General features: G+C 36.7%; 2 protein-coding genes across 4 annotated transcripts; one reads left to right on the plus strand and one right to left on the minus strand.

The window, feature by feature from the left end:
- The first annotated feature begins 275 nt into the window (after nt 1–275).
- On the plus strand, nt 276–21,188 carry zgc:194990 (uncharacterized protein LOC568410 homolog). Of its 2 annotated transcripts, XM_067412745.1 has the most exons (10): nt 276–615; nt 6,108–6,201; nt 7,783–7,881; nt 8,033–8,134; nt 14,594–14,758; nt 18,067–18,204; nt 18,309–18,360; nt 18,929–18,955; nt 19,076–19,102; nt 20,312–21,188. In XM_067412745.1, exons 2-10 carry the CDS (start codon nt 6,139–6,141, stop codon nt 20,869–20,871), a joined length of 1,233 nt encoding a protein of 410 aa, XP_067268846.1. In that variant the 5' UTR covers nt 276–615; nt 6,108–6,138; the 3' UTR covers nt 20,872–21,188. The 2 variants fall into 2 exon arrangements, with proteins under 2 accessions (XP_067268846.1, XP_067268847.1); XM_067412746.1 differs by lacking the exon at nt 8,033–8,134.
- LOC137038279 (serine/threonine-protein kinase pim-2-like) lies at nt 11,256–13,769 on the minus strand. 2 transcript variants are annotated; one of them, XM_067412748.1, is made up of 8 exons: nt 13,642–13,769; nt 13,435–13,500; nt 13,256–13,347; nt 13,105–13,155; nt 12,578–12,956; nt 12,295–12,471; nt 11,509–12,184; nt 11,256–11,398 (listed from the first exon to the last, which is right to left on the minus strand). In XM_067412748.1, the coding sequence occupies exons 4-7, from the start codon at nt 13,120–13,122 to the stop codon at nt 11,979–11,981; spliced, it is 780 nt and encodes a 259-aa protein (XP_067268849.1). In that variant the 5' UTR covers nt 13,123–13,155; nt 13,256–13,347; nt 13,435–13,500; nt 13,642–13,769; the 3' UTR covers nt 11,256–11,398; nt 11,509–11,978. The 2 variants fall into 2 exon arrangements, with proteins under 2 accessions (XP_067268849.1, XP_067268848.1); XM_067412747.1 differs by lacking the exons at nt 13,435–13,500; nt 13,642–13,769 and having other exon boundaries at nt 11,509–11,954; nt 12,096–12,184; nt 13,256–13,341.
- Nucleotides 21,189–21,212: the final 24 nt, after the last annotated feature.

A 21,212-nucleotide genomic window follows, 5' to 3' on the forward strand; every position in this document is an offset into this window, starting at 1 on the left:
TCTATTTTTGAAAGTATATCTAAAATTGTAGCCAGGTTATTTACGGTGTAAAGTTTTGTTTTAAATCATTAATAGAGAAATATGAAAATATGTAATAAATTACAACAATAGCAACAAAATTGAGAGGTTTCAATTTAAAGCACAGTAACACTAGTATAATAATTATTTACGTAATTTAAGTGTAAACGCAAAAATGTCACAAAGAAGATTATGGTATGTATTTATTATAAATGAAGTACCTTTTTCAACTTAGGACATGCGTCGAATGTATAAGAAATGCTAGACAACAGCGCCCTCTGCTGGAAATCTTTTAAATAACAAAGCAAGAGGACGCACTCGCCCTAGTTCTTCGACAATGTTACGAAAATATACGAGGAGACATCGGCCTGTTTCGGGAACGTCACGGAAATGCACGATTGTTCAACACTCCGCTACAAAGAGCTTTTGCTAAAGTACCAAAAAAGAAGCGAAAGCCTATTGGTCACCACGAGAGACACCACACTCCAATCCTGACCGCTGAGGCGAGTCCATTCAATGAACGAGATGCACAAACATGAAATGAGGCTGTGATGTAGAAAAACTTTCTGAGGATATTGCGAAAGGTTAAACATAAAGGTATGTGACTTTCATTAGTAAACTTCCGTCATTATCAGCGGTGCTTCTGTTATATTTAATGCATTTTGTTATGCGTGCACAGCGCAATATTATGACTGCATTGCGCTTCTCTGAGTTTGAAGAGTATTATGACGTCTTTGTTAGTATATATATATTTTTTTCTGATCAGGGATAATCTACATTACTTAAACATAAGGAAAGAATGAGTTTTTATATTATTTAATTTTTCTAAATGGTCTGATAAGAAAAAATACATGCTCGTATTGATTAATGAGATGCCAAAATGCTTATAATAATACAGTGTTGTTTTATTGTTGTTGTTGTTATATTCAAAAATACTTATTTGTATTAATAATCTAAATGTAATATAAATACGTGATATTTTCATTTTAATGACAATGCAAGTGACCTGTGTTCAGCAGCTTTTTTTATAACCTTCATCCAACACCACATCTCACACTTACATTACACGCAGGGTTCCTGGTTTAATTCGCTTAAAGGATCAGTGGTGTGATTCGGGGGAGCAGCTCCTTGTGTTCGTTCACGTGGTTTGTGTGTCTGAATCTGTCAAGACCTCTTTTTAATCTGTCCCTATTCCCGACCTGACACGTGGTGTGACAGTGCCAACACTTCGCCAAGCTGAAAACAAGTGCATACTGCAGTGCACACCAGGGGAACCAAACAAGGTTCAAACTCTGATCTTCTGGAAATGCCTTGATTTACTTACAGATAGATGGAATGGCAGCTAATGTGTCTGAGTGGTTGTTAGGGTGTTGCCAGGTAGTTTCTTGAGTGTTCTGGGTTCTTTTTGCTGATGTCTACAAAGCAACAGTGCATTTAAAAGCAGGATAGGCAATTTGTTACACTGGTTGAAAGCCTTTAAAAAGTTATGGGGTCTAAATTAATTTATATGTATATAATCTGTGAAAGGACCATAAAATGTACTAGGTCCGAATACCATTGTACAGTGTCCTACCTGCATGTCATAGCCATTTTCATACCCTTGTGCAACCTGTTCACGCAGACATCGCACTTCATCACTGAGTTGGTTACACTGTGTCCTAACTACACACGATGACATGACACTCAATAAAAGTTATCTTTTCCATGTTAATTTGAGTTTTTGTCCTAACCAGACAATGGCAACACGGCAATTCTTTTTTTGAAACAGTTTCTATTTCTATGACGTCATGGCTGGAACAGAAACATAAAAAACATGGCAATGATAATCTCAGGTAATGTCTATGTGCTTTATTTAAAGCTGCACTAAGTAATTTTTCCGTCCACTGGATGGCGCCTATTCAAAACAAAGGCATAGTTTGATGACGTTTAGTTTGAGCACAGAATCTTAGGACGTGGTTATCACCTCATAGCCGGTGGAAAAGAATAGGGATAAGACTCGGGCAGAAATCATGTTCATGGATGCGGTTATTAACGTTACTGTATGAAGCAGAGCAGGACCGAGTGTTGAGGGAGCTGAGTGAGGCCACTGGAGCGATTGTTGAGCAACACACGCCCTGCAACCAGCGAGACTTTTATTATGACGGGACACAGTCGTCGGTCGGCGTCAGTTCCGTTTTTCCGGTCATGAGTATGAGGTAACAGCTCTGTTTATCATATTAGATGCATTTAAGTGTGTTTAAAATTATGTTATGACGTTACTCTGTACGTTCGCTAAGCAGCTGCTGTGACACTTGTTCACACTGCTAAGAGTAAAGCGTTTCTTCAGAATAAAACCGCAAACCGAGGGTAACGCAGATATGACGCAATTGACAGGCGACTCCCTCAGACCGACGTCCCGGCTCCTTGGTTAAAATACCAATTTTCTCACAATTTACAAATAGTTGGAAACATTTGGGATATTGTAAGAACTCACACAATATATAACACTGGTCTAGTGGTTTTTGGATATTTTACTACAAAAATACTACCTAGTGCACCTTTGTTAATTAACAAAGATAATGTTAATTAACATGTAATGTGACTTTGAATAGCATTTAGTGCTCTCAGCTTTGTAAGTCGTACTAAAAGCAACAATGGATAATTCACCTCAGATCTTGAAATTAAATAAGTGGTAAAAAGTATATTCTACGACAAAGATTGTTTTAGTAACACAGTATGTATTTTTAGTAATGTTTAAATGGTGTAATATTTGTGAATTTGATTATGTACGTATCCATTTCCTTGCGAGTGCTGTCAAATTAATCTCTGGTGCCATAGCCTACACTTGCCTTCGAGAGCCCGCCCACACACTGTTCTGATTGTCTGTGGTTTTTGATTGATTTTGTCGCATCTCGTAGTCATGTTGTGCCTGGTGTGAAAAGACAAGTTGCTTGACGCTGGAATCTTATTCCATGTTAGCATTCTTAGCGTCTAGGACACGATGTTAGACAGACGTCAGTCACTGAGCACCGCAACCGAAACAGCAGCCGCCTTGTTCAGTTCCACCTGAACCAAAACAAGCTTATTGATTTGTATGCTGCGTACACGCCGTAACTACTGTCATTTGAAGAGATGGAAACCCGTACTGTTATACTATAGCGGTTTGTGGCTCGAATTTATGCCTGTCAGTGGCAACACTATCAACGCTGAAATGAATCGGCAACAGTCAGGTGATACAGGTCAGTGCTCTTCAAATTGTTTATGTTCGTTATCGTTGTAATGTAATGTGCTTTAAGACATGAGGTAGCATAACTCTGTCTCTTTTCTCGTTCTTTTCATCTAAAGAAGGCGTGGCTTTAGAGACTGATGAAAGTGTGGGATCTTATGCTTTTAAAGCTAGCGCTATTGCTAGCCTCTCTGAAAATGTCCTACCCTATCTTTAAATGTATTAAAATATTTATATTTGGATTGGAGTGATCCTTAATTTATCATATTTTATTTTTCCAATCTATTATATAAAAAATGAAAGCTTACTTGGCTTACTGGCTGTTTGTCAAGTTTGGTGGATGTAGCTTAAAACCTCTAGTCTAGCAGGAATTACAGACTGAAGGAATTATGATGATAAAAAGCTTTTAAGTTACGTTTTGTCTGGTCTTGCGGTGGTCTAACAGCGCTATTCAGTGTCAAAATGACTGAGATGTACTGCACATTCACGCTCTGCCCCTCAACAGGAGCAGAGTGTGAATTCCAGAGAACGTTCCCTATCCATGCAGTGCATTTTTTTCTTAGTGCACCATATACTGTCAATGTAGGGGACTTTTATTTCTTTATTAATCATGTTAATCATGTTAATTCGTCTAAGTCAGCAGTTTTATTTGATCATAAAAAAAAAATAAAATCCGGTTAATTAGAGCCTAAATAAAACAAGTGCATATTGCGCACCAGAGGAACATGATTGAATTTAATTGAGTTCAGTATAGCTGATCATTAATAAAGTCTTATCAGAGTCTGGCTCCCTGAGGATGTGGTGCCTGTGCATTTTATTCTCAGTGCACCATGTAAATATACAGACAAAACTCATTTATCATGTTCATTCAACAGGTATAGTTAATCGTGAATAAATCTCTTGTGTGACATTGCACTACTGTGCCAAAACAAGCTTGAATTGCACACCAAAAGAACATCAATTTAAGGAATTTGCCTAATTTCCTAATTGCCAAATAAAATTAATTATTTAGGTCTTATTTAATTCTATAAACTATAATTCTGATCTGCCAACATTGTCGCTATGATAAATTAAAAAAAAGATGATAACATCACTGTTTTCTCCAGAAAGACTGTACAGCCAAATCTAATTTTGTTGCAATATTGTCCTTTTTGACACTGTGAAGCTGCTTTGAATTTACCTATCATGATTGTAAAAGCGCTATATAAATAAAATAATAAAAAATGTTATATATATATATATATATATATATATATAAAATTTTATAAATAAAATAATAAAAAAATGTTATATATATACATACATATATATATATATATATATATATATATATATATATATATATATATATATATATATATATATATATATATATATATATATAATATAATTATAAATAAAATAATAAAAAAGTTATATATATATATATATATATATATATATATATATATATATATATTATTTTATAAATAAAAAAATAAAAAAAAATTGTTAAATATAAAAGTATATATATATATATATATATATATATATATATATATATATATATATATATATATATATATATATATATATATATATATATATATATATATACTTTTATATTTAAAAACAAATCTTATATCTTGAGAAAAACGGTCCGACTTGCAAAGTATATACTCAAAATTGCGAGAAATAAAGTCAGAATTGTAACATAAAAAGTAATTGTAGCAATTGTGAGGGAAAAAAAGTCAGAATTATGAGATAAAATAGAAAATAACACTTTGTTTTTATTTTTTTAATTTAATGGCTGAAACAAGCTTCCATAATTTATTCTAAATGATTAATCTTTTTTTAATTGATGTGCCTCATAATCTTTAATGAAAACTTCCCCTCCCTGTAAAACAAAGAAGAAATATTTTTTATACTGCACTGTTTCACTCAAAATGAAGCTAATTAGATAATTCCCAAATCATGCTGATGTCACATGTCTGTTGGGTTTTTTGCACTTGTCACATGTTCGTTTGTCTCGGTTTCCCGCCACTTGTTTGTCACCATGGTTTCCCTTGTTAGTCTAGTTTAGTTCAGCTGTGTCTAGTTTATCTCGTTTCTGTTTGCTACTTAAGTTCCTCTTGTGTAGTCACTCCTTGTTCCAGTCTTATGTCTGATTAATGGTGTTTGGTGTGCCGTTCAATGTTCCTTAAAATGAAAGGCTATCTGTTTGGAAGTCCTGGATCACCTCATCTCTGCTGCACTACACACACTGTGACAGCTGAATAACATGATCACAATTTACACAAATGAGTGCTTCTGTCATTAAAGCAAAAGACAATCCAAATGTGAAAAGATATCATGAAATTCATGGTTATTTTTTTATTGCACTCAAATCATCATCCTGTTTATATAATTTGTAATGAAAAATGTTGTCTTAAATTCTAAAAATGTTTGTACTATGTTATAAGCTGTTTTAAAAATGTTTGTACTATGTTATAAGCTGTTTTTGACATTTTATTATTGGGTTCTGAAGATTTGGGAATCGACTGAGAGGTGAGGTGCTCTGGCAGGTTATGTGGAGAAACGCTGAGAAGACGAGCTGACTCGGCACAACCGCATCCCACTCTGTCCCCGAGCTTCCATTAAAAGTGCTTCCGCGGGTCTCCCTGGACCTGCAGGACCCACTGTCGTAATGAGCTGAACCGAGCAGAGCCGCAGAGTGATCAAAAAATATTGCGTTGTTGCAGGTTGAGTCTGTGTTGAGTTTGCTGAGTTTTGAGAAAAAGGCTTTTTACAAACCCCTCCCATCTGTCTCAGCTGCTACACTCCCTCATTTACATCATCAGATCTTAAACATCTCAACTCTCTCTCTTTTTCTCTCCTGCTGTATTCTACACTTCGCCTCTTTCAGATTTCTAAAAGGGTCCCGTCAGCCTGCCAACATGATGAAAGATTGCCTTCAGTTCCTCATTGAGCCGGCCAAGAAGCTCAAGTTTCGTCTCAAGGTACAGTGTGCCATTCATTTATTCATTGCATCAAATGGTTTATCAGTAAATCAGGCTGTTTTTAATGGCATGCACTTGTACAGTAGTGGCCAAAAGTGATGTCATTGACCCCTTAAGTTCAAGTACCATCAAAATACATATATATATAATACACTTTAGAATAATGGTCATTAGTTATATTAGTTAATTTATTAACTAACATAAACTAACCATGAGCAGTACATTTGTTACTGTATTTGTTCATCTTTTTTAATAATAGTTCATAAAAATCCAGCTGTTCATGGTAGTTCACAGTGCATTAACTAATGTTAACAAGACTTTAATAATACATTAGTAAATGTTGAAATTAACATTAACAAAAACAAATAAATGCTTTATAGGGGCAGTTCATTAGTTAATGTTAATAAACTAATGATCATTATTCTAAAGTGTTACCTTGTTGCATTTGAATAAAGGATGAAGATTTAAATGTAGAATTTTGGTCACTACTGTATATCAGATGTTGGGTGCTTGTAGGGTATGTATAAGTAAATTATTTGTGCCATTGTTTTTTAGCAAGATAAGGTATGTATGTAATTAGGTCAAAACATATGCAGAAAGTGTAAAAATGTCATGTAAGGTACAACGGCAACGGGGTTAAAGGCACACCTTAAGAAAAATGTGTTTTTCACTACTTCTATAATGTGTGATATACAGAAAAAAAAATGTTTTTGAGTGAAAATAAATCATAAAAATTATAATGGTTTCATTATAAATACGGTGAATACCTCTAATGTAGCCACCCAACTTAATATATGAAATTACCTTCTGAATCTATCCGTCATGTCAACAATTGGAAAAGTCATTCATCTGTTTACCATCATGTTAAATATGGTGCCTTTTGCCACAACAGCAGGGGCGCCTTTTACCCCAAATACCATACTTTTACACATTCTTCCATTTTTGAAAAACTGTTGCTTTAATTACCTTGAACAAAACTGACAAACATTAACAATTTTTGTAACAAAATTTTCAGTAATTTCAGCAATTTGTATTTGCTACTTAAAGCTACAGCCTTTTAAAAAAACATAAAATATTAGATCAAATGAGCGCAGGATCAACTTTGCGCAGCTGGATCACCTCAAAAATCGGACAAATTTCCACGTGTATCTTGAAAAATGGATGTTTTGGAAAGTGCTGAGGCAAGTTTTTGTGCCAGCTAATGGTTTAGAGAAATATAAAATCAAAGGAGCCTTTTACCCCATTGTACCCTAATTATTTATTTACTATGATTATGATATTGAAATATTGGTTTGAATGAATGATTCAATGACCCAGTCATAAATACTTCACTTGTTTCATTACTGGATAAATCAGCGTTTTTGAACGAATCTCTTAAATGAATTATTCAATGACCAATACATTTTTTAACAGTCATTTATTGCCACCTAGTGTAACCATGTAAAGACAAAATGAATTTCTTGCAATGTAGTGTAAATGTTCATGACTTTCAGAAAAAAATGGATATAAAATTGATATGTTCAGCTATTATATTCCCTAGTGGAGTTTTAGTTACTCCATAGTTTCCAAATCTCTGTACAGGAGACACGGAAAAGAGTGAAACATGTAAAGAAAGAGCCGTTAACAGAGAGTCAGCTGTTTATAATGGAGCTCGCGCGAGAACTCAACAGGATCTGTCAGGTGAGACAAATATATTTTTGCATTTTGCTTAGCTTTTCTCCAGCTGTGTAGAGTCAGGATGAATCATCCTGCCATCAGCTCAGAGATGTCCACTAGATTTCCACACACATTTTCAGACTCTGTTGGAACCTCTTATGCTAATGTCTTTCAGAGGTCAGATATTCTGGCTCACATCTGGACCGGAGAGGACGTATGGCCTCCGCACGCCTGTCGAGAGTTCATTGTGGAGACCGCTAATATTCTGGAGATGAAGGTTAGAACATGAACTCAGTCACAGGCAGAGGAATTTACTGAATTGCACTTTAATGAAATTCAACACACAACAGGAATTGTATTAGTCCAACAGCAAAACACGAGACCAGATTATTTCACGTGCGGCCTAAGGTTTTTCTATTTTGTAAGCTCCTTCATCAAGACTGAAATACAGCTATGGGAAAAATTAAGAGACCACTTAAAATGGATTGCTCAATGTTAAGTGGTCTCTTAATTTTTTACTCTTAACTTAATTACTTATTCTGTCATGGTCCATAAAATGAAAAATAAGTCATTAAATGTATCCATGTGTATATAACAGCTGATTAATATATTATAGAAGAATATTATTGAAATTTGTATTTAACATTCAATTTTTTAAGTTAATTCATAATAGCTATAATGATATGCACTAGAGGTCAACAGTTTGGGGTTGGTGAGATTGTTTTTTAATGGTTTAAGAAGTCTCTTATGCTCAACAGGGCATATTATTTTATTTATTTATTTATTTAATCAAAAATTCAGTAAAATATTAAAATTTCAAATAATTGTTTTCTATAAATATATTGTAAAATGTAGTTTTTTCATGTGATGGAAAAGCCACATTTTCAGCATCCTTACTCCAGTCTTCAGTGTCTCATGATACTTCAGAAATCATTCTAATATGCGATTTGATTCTTCAAATCGTCTTTAATGACTAATTAAAATTTGTCTTTAATGTCACCTTTCTTAAATTTTTCTTCAATCTTTTATCAGTTATTAATGTATCCTTGCAGATTAAGATTATTAATCTCTTTCATAAAAAAAACATTTTTTTACTGACCCCAAACTTTTGAATGTTAATAAAAATTATTACTGCCATTATAAATGTATTAATGTGTAATAAAAGTTTAAAATTATGTGAAAATTGTTTATATATATATATATATATATATATATATATATATATATGCAACTTATGTTGTGTGTGTAATAATTTAAGGGTGATAAAAAAAATATTAGCCTAATATCTTTATGTATAAAATCAACCCAGTTAAATTCATTTTCATTCTTCTTCTTTAAATTAAATTTTTCATCTGATTTTCTGCCTCAATTTAAGATCAGGATATAATTAGAATTGTAACAACAATTTTCAGTTCATTTTTTGAATAGTGCACAGCCCTGTTCCTCAGCAAATAAACTCACCTTCCTGTATTCATTTAGCTGCATCCAATAGGAGATACACACTGTTTTTCAGACAGCTGTTGTTTCTCAGGATCTGCATGACTTTAATTACAGGCTGATGTTTGTTGGTTAGAACCGGGTGTTATATTTAGATAAAATCCTGCTTTAGACTCAAAGTGCCACCAGTCCCCATAGTAACCAGCTAGTCTGTTTATATCAGGCTGACTGACAGGTCCAGTGGCTTAAGGGTTTAAAATTCTGTGTCAGTTTTCAAAGGATCAAGCTCTAATCATGGTTTGTTTGTAAGTTATAGGACACTTTTGTGTCCTTGAGAAAGGCGTTGAGCTGTAGTAGTTCACTCCAGGGCGTCCGCCTCACGGATTTAGTGTACTTTTAAAAAAGCTTGTTGTCAGCACATTTCTTCGGAGAAATCAAAGTAATTGATTCGAGTCAGACACGGGCTGTTTATTAAAAAGGTTACTGCATCATAAATGTCAGCTCAAGGGGCCGAGTAGGCCTCTAGTTATTGAAGCAATTATTTTCAGAATCACTGATACTGAATCAAATATATGTTGCAAATTTGGACCCTTTGCAAAGACCTGCCCCCTCGGTTACTGTTGCTATGTCCGACAAACCATTGCAATCTCACATCACACATCGTTTTCTCAAGCAGTGAAAAATTCATCACGGAGCAAAGAAGACACGACCACGCAGACTGACAAGACTGAGCAGGTTACTTTAGGTTCAAATTCAAACAATAAATATAAATCATTGTTTCTTCAGTGTGACGTGACGGATCGCTGTAGCGCCTCAGTTCAAGCAGCATGTGAACCAATCATCTCTTCCTACTAACTATAGCACGAAATAAACACAAATAAAAAAACTAAACCTTAAAGGCTCAATATGTTCCAATTTTTGGATTCAAATATCCAAAAACTATTTTTTTTAATAGAAACCATGGAAACACCAAAGACGCTTTAATATATTATGTGTTTTATTAGACAGACGAGCAACTGTTTGGATACATTCATCGACAGAAAACTAATCATTATTATATAGCTCAACACAGTTAGTCTTATTCCTTAAATATAGTTTTCATGATTTACCGCGAGTACCATGTTTTAAAATGCCTAATATCAATCTAGCGATATGAAGTGTGCAAGTGTCTCATAGTAGCCAACAAACACAGAGTAGCATTATAACATAACTTTCAACACACTCAAATAATGAATCTAATATGACCAGAAGAAGCCTTTGTTTTGAATGAGTGACAAATTGACCATATTTACTTTGTTAGCCGATATTAAAGGTCTTCGGGTGAACATTTAATCCATGCAAGTTAATTAATACACAGAAAAAAATAGTTTGTCGCGTAATCTTTAATCAAAATCTGAAAAGTAACTTCCGGTATGGAAACGGCATTCCTTCTCAGATTACGGCAGTTTGTCGGCTTAGGTTTGAAAATGCTTAACCACACCCCTCCAACCGTTAGTTTGCTATGAGCGATCCATGGAGATATTCAATATTCTGTTTCACTTGGAAATATGTCACAGCACTGAAGAAAACTCACTTGCATCTTCCGGTTCACTGGGACTTAACTATAAAGACATAAAAAAACACGAAAACAACACGACAAAAACGCAATAAAATGACTTAAATTTTAACAAATTATAATAAAAATGTAAATCAAAAATTAAATCAAATTAAAAATATTAACTAAAACCACTTTAGAGGGGCGTGAATTCAAAAACAAAATAGAATGATTCAAAATTCAAAAACAGAAATGACATTTGCAGGAGCATCAAGGGTGACTGTACCAGGGCAATGAACTAGGAAACTGTAGGAGTGCAATATAAATTTAATTATAAATAAACATTTATAATACATTTTCGTACAAATTCTTTATACATTTTTGTAAAAATGTTTTGACATTTTCTTGAAAATTTTCTTGACCCCTTAAACCAAAGAATTTCTTGCTGGGATGCAACATAAATGTGTATTTTATACAAATAACTTTTATTTACAGATCGCAAAACAAGCAATGCTGCCAGATGCAAATATTGCTGCTTTAAGTCAGACAAGAACAAATCGTCACCGCATTCTGTGCAAAAAGACAAGAGACGTCCGATTATTAGGTTATACTTTACACATGCTCTTTTTGAAGCTATAGAATTCAAATGGTCCTTCTTTGTTCATTGATGAAGATCTTACCTTGTGACAGACCAGGACTGGACCAGATGTTGGCATAGATCAAGAACAGGTCTTCGGCTGCGGGATAATTTCCACACACCATTACGAGGAGGAGGATCCCTAGTGACCACAATGTTGTCGGCTTTGCGTGGTACTTGCCGTTGTATTTAGCCTCTGGTGGACAGTAACCTTCTGTGCCTGGAAGACAGAGACATTGTCTGATGTTGAAAACATTTCCACAGCATGTTGACTATATAGGATGAGTTTCTGTGAGATAATCAACAAAGCGGTTCATAATAAGCAATTCTGCTAGATGCAAATATTGCTGATTTAAGTCAAGGCTCCAGATGCTCGTATTATTTGCTGGCCCCACAAGACGCTGTGGCCCGAGGCTGACTGAAGAAAGAACAACAGGTTAGCCGTGACAGGAGTTGTTTGCTGATGTTCTCCGTGTCTTACTCAATGACCTGAAACAAAAAAATAAATCAGCATTATTTGTCTAAACTAAAACCATTACATTTAGAGCAAATGTGACTTAGCGACACGTTTATAATGATTTTATGACTGATGCTCAAACTAAAAAAACAACAAAATGAAAAAAAGACTACCTTAAACCAGTCATGAAGATGCATCTTCTGCAGACCGAGTCTCTTCTGTGGTTGAGGGTGCAGACAGGCACAAATCATGTCACAGCATTCTGTGCAAAAAGACAAGAGACGTCCGATTATTAGGTTATACTTTACACATGCTCTTTTTGAAGCTATAGAATTCAAATGGTCCTTCTTTGTTCATTGATGAAGATCTTACCTTGTGACAGACCAGGACTGGACCAGGTGTTGGCATAGATCAAGAACAGGTCTTCGGCTGTGGGATAATTTCCACACACCATTACGAGGAGGAGGATCCCTAGTGACCACACTGTCGTCGGCTTTGCGTGGTACTTGCCGTTGTATTTAGCCTCTGGTGGACAGTAACCTTCTGTGCCTGGAGGACAGAGACATTGTCTGATGTTGAAAACATTTCCACAGCTTGTTGACTATATAGGATGAGTTTCTGTGAGATAATCAACAAAGCGGTTCATAACACATACCACTGAAGACTTTGAAGCCTGATTTCTTCATGAGCGCACCACACCCAAAGTCAATCAATTTGACCTCCATGGTGTCCTGGTTCACCAGCAGGTTCTCCGGCTTTATGTCCCGATGGAAGACACCACGCTCACAGCAAACATTAGCGGCGTGAACGACCTGCCGCATAACATGCTGTGCTGTCGCCTCGTTAATGCTTCCTCCGTGGAGCTCCATGAAACTGAACATGTCCATGCAAGGCAAGGGCCGCTCCATGACCATGATGCATTGGTGTGTGTCATCCTGCCAGTCCAGCATTTGAATTATCTGAGGAATGCTTGGGCCCTTATTGGCCATCAATGTCAGGCCGATCTCCAAGGGGAGGCGCTTGGGATGACCGGGCTAAAAGAAACAAAAGATGACAGTATTTTCCAAGATAAATAAAAAATTGCCTTCTAAAAAATAATTTGTAGTCTGTGATTAGCATGAATATAAGACATGACAGTATAAATTGAAAACAGTGACTGAAAAGCAATAACAGGCTACTCACCACTTTGATATATGGCATGTCTGGAGTCTTCTCTAAAAATTTCACAGCCACCTGATCAACAAAACAAATAGTTAACAATAAGCATGTCACAGAGATAATATCATGCCAGTCAGTAACTGATATGCAATGTTTTGCAAACAAAAGAAAAAACCTCAAGTCCATCATATCGAGTCCCTGCATACACAGAGCCAAATCCTCCTTCACCTAGCTTGAGGCCAATTTTATAACGGCTGCAAATGTGGTCTATTAAACAATAAACAATTGTTAGTGTAAAATATTATATATTTTGTATTTAATGATTTATAATAACATTTTTCTAATTCTTCTTACTCTCATTCAGGACGGCCTGCTCTAGCTTCTCCTCAGCAGCAGAGTAGCTTACTTCAGAAGTTGGAGCTATATCAAATAAAATAAATAAATAAAAATTGCAATCTCAAATTAGAGTAGTTTCTCATTTAGAGGCACTTATTCAGTCATCAATCAGCGATAATTCGGTCTAACGTAAGTTACTATCATGACATGTTCATGTGATTTTACCATTGGAAAGTTGTCGGTACTTCTGATAGTCTTTCTCAGCCTGAACCAGGTCGTATTTTCCAGATCTAGGAAAGCGGAGAGCGGGCCACCTCCAAAATCTATCATTCGTCTTTTCCTCCTCTCTCCCTCCATTAATCTCCTTCGTACCAACAGACGTCTCATCAACCCAATGAGGATAGTTCTTCTCCGCCGTGTTGCGAGTGTAGCTGAGTAGTACACAAGGCTCGTGTACAGACTCATCAAACACTTTGTACGATCGTGAAAATAGCTGTCCCATGGTAAAACCGTTGTCACACTGATATCAGATACTCCAAAACTTCAACCTACAAAATGAGCAAGACACTTTCGACCCTTGTTATATCATAATCGGCGACATGTTCTTAATGTGATGTCATAAAGACTGCTGAGGAGAATGAGAATGCAAACAATATCTATTATTATTTGAAATGTAATGTTTATAGCGCAGTATGTAAATATAGCTTCGCAACGCATGATTGCTTAAGTATTTGACAAGTTAAAGCAAATAAGAAAACAAGCAACCGCGAAATATTACAATATCTGGTAATATTAAGAGCAATAAACCGCGAAAAATTGAAGGTCTTAAAGCGACAGCAGCCACGTTTTTTAAATATTATGATTAAAACGTATTATTCATGCCAGGCCAGTAAGGCCGAAGTCACTGTAAAAAGTATGCACATTATTGTTTTCAAATGGGCTTTGGCCCAAAACATGACAATGGCGATTTGGGGGCCTGAAAATGTAAACTTTTGAAAACTGGATTCAGAGTGCAAGTTTTTGAAAACATTGCTGTTATCGTCTCTCTAAACTACAACAACGTGAATTTGTGAAAATGGTGATATCGTGCCATACATGTTCAGTAGTTTTTTTACAAAGTGACATCACCAGCTAACGTTATATGTTCCAAGTCTTGTGGTTTTTACACACTATGCAGGAAAATACTGAGAAGCCCATGCAAGTTTATGCCGATCTGCATCCAGAAAAGCGGGACTGGAAGAGTCATTTACTGAGCATGCTTGAGCAGGGAGGAGAGCATGACATGGGCCCATACAAAAGGATCATAATGGACTGGACCAGAGGACAGCGCAACAGACACCCGGTGAGGATCAGAAACAGCTGCATGTACACTTCCAGCCATTTTCTCAACTTCACGATGTGCATCCTGGGATTCATACCGTATTGAATCAGTTAACAGGTAACATGTCATATTTTTTTAGATTCATTCACTCAAGCAGGTACACATTTTTGAATGGTAGTGTTTAGGCCTCTATATATATAGATATAGAAAATACATTTATATCAATACATTAATGTGAGTTTGTGTGTAATTCTCTCTCTCTCTCTCTCTCTCTCTCTCTCTCTCTCTCTCTCTCTCTCTCTCTCTCTCTCTCTCTCTCTCTCTCTCTCTCTCTCTCTCTCTCTCTCTCTCTCTCTCTCTCTCTCCCTGATTAAGAATTAGAATATTATCCTTGCTAGATCCTCTTGTCCGACTGTGATTACACACGACCTCACTGACTGACCTGAGAGAGACATGCACAACCCGTTAAGCTGTAAATGTAAACGTACCAGCTGCTTGTACAGTTTTTCAATTAAAATAATTAAAAAACTGCAAGACAGGTTTGCCAAACTTCTAGCTTACTGCATGTACACACACTATAAACTACCTAAATACTTTAATAGTATGTAAAACACTATGCATTGTGCAACATTATCTAGATTAATATAGTCTGTGTCGTATACCTAACGGCTACCCAGCTAACAGAAATGTAGAATACCGTTTTGCTAACGTTCCCATGGAGGGAATACATAAGAACCTGTTCCCTCCATATACACATATTGAAAACCAATTTTGAAGCTGTTATGTTTATTTAAAAAAAAGAACATTTTAATCTGTGCAGTTTTATAGCAAGATGTTCATGTATCGTCAAGTTGTTTATCACAGACCTTGATTCTCTCATATATTGAAAAGCCCATATAAAAGCCCATGAAAACCTCAAGGGAACCAGTGGCCAGTCTGGAGGGTTTTGATGGAATTCCTGTACCAGTTCCCATCAAAACATTATTGCTGAATTCTCTTAAATGTTCAAGATGTTTGCTTATTTAAATGTTAGAGAAAACATAGTAACAGATTGTTCAGAAAACATTTAAAATGTTCCGATAATACTTGCAAAATTATAGAATAGAGAAAATATTAGACTAACATCCAAATAAAATCTTTTAGAAAAATATTCATGAATGATGTATGCGCAACATGTTTTTTTTAAAAGTCTGATAAGGTTATTAAATACCAGCTAACTTTGAACTAGGGCTGTTAAACGATTAATCTTAAAAGTTAATGTACTGTGTATAATTATGTATATTTGAACACACACACATACATGTATATATTTAATAAATAGTGCATGTATAAACACTATTTATAAATATATATAATATTACATTTATACATGCATGTGTGTGTTTATATATACACCATAATTATACACAGTACACACACATATATTATGTAAACACATCTATCATTTGACAGCACTACTCTGAATGAACATCTATTAACGTTAATTGAAGAACGTCAGTTCATAACTTTAAGAGAACCTTGCCAGAAGGATTTGCCAGAATGTCTGTGTTAGCTGGGGAAGCAGCCCAAACTCACATCATTGGTTGAGGCAGATGATTTGAAACGCCTCAGAGCCACAGGCTGGCCCCTATACCCTCATTCACTATTCCCTAAGTTAGTTCTACTAATGTAGGCTAGTTCACTTGAAGGAGTGAATGAAAACAAGTGAGTGAATTCAGACACTGGCTGTATCTGAAATTGCTCCCTACACCCTTAAACAGGGCACTATTTGAGGGCACAGCCATTTGGAGTGGTGTCCGAAACCATAGGGGACATTACTGAGTGCACTCATTCAATCCCACAATGCACCACAATAACGAGTGTACAGCCGATGTACGCTAGCCTGACAAGCCAGACCCACATCAAGATGTTTGGTCTGGAAACTCACCATAGACAGGGCTCAATCCGAGGGGCAGGATAAACGGTTGTCTTTCAAACTCCCTCTGCACGCGATAGGATAGCGCTACACCAACCAGAGCAACGGAGGTGAAACAGAGCTTGTTGATAGATTAAACATTCGCCGTATCCTTTTGGCTAAACTCCGAACACATCTTCCCTTTTTAAGAATGACTTCAGTGCCGTTCTTTGTTCTTTTCTCAGAGAAAAGCTTAACTCCAAGTCTTCCAGAGTCGCGGTCAAAGCTGATTCGAAAGACCGCCGCCGTTCGCAGTTTCTGTGTTTACTAGAAGCACGCAAGCGCAACTCGGCTGTCGTCATTATGGCCCCGCCCACCGACTCTATACACGATGTGATTGGCCCGGCAAGAGTTGGGCGATTACAGCTCAGAAGGGTATTGAGAGTTGCTAGACGACACTCGCGGGCAGATTAAATTTGCTGCCGCTAGGGTACGTCTAGATTTCTTGGCTAGATGTACACTCAAAGACTAGAGAATTTCAATAATACACTGTGAGGGTTATGCCAAATGAATTAATGCATCTGACCAGAAGATGGCGCCCACAGCAGAAGCATCCATCCATTTTCCAAACTGCTGTTCCAATGTGGGTACAGTGTAATATCATACAGGTATAAATTCATCAGTTTAATCAAGGATTATACCTCGTTTCCACGAGTTCAAGATAAATATTTTTCATGACAACTGGAGTTGCCAGTTAGCTGTTTCAAATAATTATTAAACCGCACAATTCAAAGCACAAACTGTGCAAAAGCAGCATTTTATACCGAATTTAAATTGGTTGAAAATGGATGGATGGATGATTCGTCCGCGGGCACCATCGTCTGGCGAGATACGGGAATTCATTTGGCATGACTCTCACAGTGCATTATGGGTACACTCATTATTGTGGTGCATTGTGGGATTGAATGAGTGCACATGATAACATCCACTATAGTTTCGGACACCACTACAAACATCTGTCCCCTCAAATAGTCCCCTATTTAAGATTGTAGGGCGTGATTTCAGACAGCTACCGTGTTTACACTCTTCGAAGAAATCAACCTTCAAATGGCAAACTAATAGTTGTCACACATTAACCTGGAAACGATTAAACATTTAAACACTGATTACATGAAAATGACACTCCTTTAAGTCTATAGGGACATGTATCCTTTCAATATAGCATCACATTTATGATGCCTAATCAATAATTCATTCATTTCTCAGAGTCCCCTTTTTATCCTTTTAGGAATAATTTGTGTGGAACTTAATATCATTAAATACTGTTAGTGAACAAAAAACTCCACTGACAGATGCACACAAAAAGACTTTTCTGAAGTGTGGTATAAAAATATATATTTTCAGATTTCAGTCATTTATCAGTTTCTCTCTCCAGCACGGTATCTGGCCGGGAGAAGCAGTGTTGATGATGTTGGATGACGTGGAGCTGCAGTGGAAGCGGGGTCACGTGTCACACCTGCAGTCTGCTGTAGAGCTGATCATTGGGCTCGTTCTCGGGGAACACCTGGACAAGGTGCGATGATGCCTCTGGAAACATATACAACATCCAGAGACTTGCATAAAATCTGCAATTTATATTTTGAACTGATCTAGTAACAAGCACCATTGACATTGTAGGAGCTCATTCCAAGACTGTGGCTGGTACAAAAACAAAAGACTCAGAAGATCGGTGAGCAGGCAATGACATTAATTAGTTTTGATGACCTACAGCTGCTGTAAGGGATTTCTGCATAACCCTTAGAACTGGAAATTTAAAAAAGGTTAAATTGCTTTGGTAGTGTTCTGGGACGGCAGGAGTATCCAACCCTGGTCCTGGAGGGCTACTACCCTGCAGATTTTAGCTCCATTCTGAATCAAACACACTTGAACCAGCTAATCATTGTGTTCAGGGCTGCTTTAGAATTACAGGCAGGTGTGTTGGAACTAAAATCTGCCAGATGGTAGCCCTCCAGGTCCAGGAGCAGGGTTGGACACCCCTGTAGTATAGTGTATTCCATGAAATTACATACAGCAGTTTTATTAGATCAGACCTGAATTTCTTTGGACATTGAGAAGATAATTGGTCTCTCTCTCTCTGTCTCTGTCTCTCTCTCTGTCTCTGTCTCTCTCTCTCTCTCTCTCTCTCTCTCTCTCTCTCTCTCTCTCTCTCTCTCTCTCTCTCTCTCTCTCTCTCTCTCTCTCTCTCTCTCTCTCTCTCTCTCTCTCTCTCTCTCTCTCTCTCTCTCTCTCTCTCACAGATTGCATTGGCTACATTCCACACCTTGGTAAGAGTAATAGGTTCAGCCCTCAAACTATTATTTTATACTATTCAAATGCACTGGCACTCAGTGGAATAGTTTCTATTATCTTATGAAGTAACACAGATATGTTGCTCTTTGTTTCAGTGTGGAACTGGATATGTGATGCTACAGGTATGTCAACATTTTTGTCATGTTAAGTTAGGTTACTTTATTAATACCTGCAGGTACATTTCTTTTGCAGTAGAATGTTATAATAAAACAATTGCAAAAGAATGGCAAAATTTGTGTTAACATTAGTTAATGCACTGTGAACTAACAAACAAACAATGAACAATTGTATTTTTATTAACTAATGTTAACAAAGATGACCAAATACTGTAAAAAAAAATGTGTTCATTGTTAGTTAATATGTTAACTAATGAAACCTTATTGTAAAGTGTTATCAAAACACATAATATAACACAAAAAACCCCCACTATATATCATAACAAAATATAAATTACACGATACATGTGCTTAATGCTCCACCACTCGAGACTTATCAGAAGATATAAACCTGTACATTCAAATACACATTGACGTGTGTGTGTATGTATATATATATATATATATATATATATATATATATATATATATAAAATAAATGATCCTTCAGAAATCATTCTAATATGCTGATTTGATGCTCAAGAATCTTTTCTTCTGTTATTGTCAATGTTGAGAAAACAGCTGTGCTGCTTATATTATATATATATTTAAAATATATATTATATTTGGACTGAATTTGGACAACTTTAAAGACAATTTTCTCAATATTTGGATTTTTTTTTTGCACCCTCAGATTCCAGACCTCGACGAAATACTGTCATATACTAACAAACCATACAACAATGGAAAGCTTATTTAGCTTTCAGTTGATGTATAAATGTCAGTTTCAACAAATTGAAATTCATGGGTCATGGGTGGCCTAGGCATATTGATGCACGTGGGTCTGATCAAAAAGACGAGCTACTGTAGCTCTGATTGTTCAATAAATTAATGCTGGTTCTGATAGAAAGGTGTCAGAAATCCGTGCATCGCAGTTTGTTGTGTATGGGCGGCATAGCCAGCGCTGACCCCTGCCCAGCGGCAAAAGCGGGCACGCGAGCATCAGAACTGGACCACGGAGAAATGAAAAAAGGTGGCCTGGTCTGATGAATCACTTTCTTTTACAACACGTGGATACTGCATCATTATTTTTGCAATATCCTAACATCAAACTTTTTTAATTAGCTTTACATTTTTAATTAGTCTTCAATTTGTTGATATATCTAGCTTTCTTGAAAACCTTCCAAGATAAACCTAAAAGCATAAGTCTTACCGTAGTGTGGCCTTATTTTACAGTGGAGGTGACTTTTGACCCAGAGTCGGCCAACCCTGCCCTTGTTCTGTCTGAGGACCGCAAGCGCATGCAGTGTGGTCTGGAGCGGCGCGTGGTCCCCTGCAGCCTGCGGCGCTTCGATGGCTGGTGGTGCTGTCTCGGCTCAGAGGGCTTCTCGTCAGGACGCCGCTACTGGGAGGTAGAAGTGGGCGACCGTGATTGGCGTCTCGGAGTGGCCAGAGAATCAGCCCTCTGCAAAGGCTATAAACCGCTCAACACTCAGAGCGGATATCTCACCCTCAGGCTGGAGCGGGGGTCCGAGCTCAAGGCCCTGACCACACCGCCTACCTTCTTGCCCCAGTCGCTCATCCCGCGGAGGGTGGGAGTCTACCTGGACTATGAGGAGGGGCAGCTGTCCTTCTATGACACCCAAAAGCGCGCACACATCTACACGTACAGTGAGAGGTTCACAGAGAAGCTTTACCCAGTGTTTGGGACGGTGGAGATGGTGCGTGAGATGGTGATCAGGCCTGCAGATCTGAGGGAGCCATGTCTCTGTAAGGGACAGTGTCTGTTCTTCTAACATACATGACAAGCACACAATTCTCACAAACAAAGATACAATAAAAATCACACACCATTAAACAATCATACAGTAAATGCTTATTAAAAAAAAACAAGTAGTTTGAGAGGTGCATAGAAGGTATATTACATTTTTTAGAGTAGCTAAAGCTGTTATTTCTGCACCACACGGAATTGAAAAAGACACATTTGTTAAAGGGATAGTTCACCCAAAATTGAAATCACTTACCCTCAAGTTGTTCCAAATCTGTATGAGTTTCTTTCTTCTATTGAACACAGGTGAAGATATTTTAAAGAATGTTGGTAACCAAACAGCTGACGGTAGCCAATGACTTGTATACT

This window comes from Pseudorasbora parva, chromosome 13 (assembly GCF_024679245.1).
Source record: "Pseudorasbora parva isolate DD20220531a chromosome 13, ASM2467924v1, whole genome shotgun sequence".
NCBI lineage: Eukaryota > Metazoa > Chordata > Actinopteri > Cypriniformes > Gobionidae > Pseudorasbora > Pseudorasbora parva.

Coding starts and splice junctions, on each gene's coding strand:
- LOC137038279 (XM_067412748.1), bottom strand. Junction 12,472..12,577: donor AGGCTTCAAAGTCTTCAGTG/GTATGTGTTATG, acceptor TCTGTCCTCCAG/GCACAGAAGGTTACTGTCCA. Junction 12,185..12,294: donor CAGTCCTGGTCTGTCACAAG/GTAAGATCTTCA, acceptor CTTTTTGCACAG/AATGCTGTGACATGATTTGT.
- zgc:194990 (XM_067412745.1), top strand. CDS start 6,139: ATGATGAAAGATTGCCTTCAGTTCCTCATTGAGCCGGCCAAGAAGCTC. Junction 7,882..8,032: donor AACTCAACAGGATCTGTCAG/GTGAGACAAATA, acceptor AATGTCTTTCAG/AGGTCAGATATTCTGGCTCA. Junction 19,103..20,311: donor CTGGATATGTGATGCTACAG/GTATGTCAACAT, acceptor CTTATTTTACAG/TGGAGGTGACTTTTGACCCA.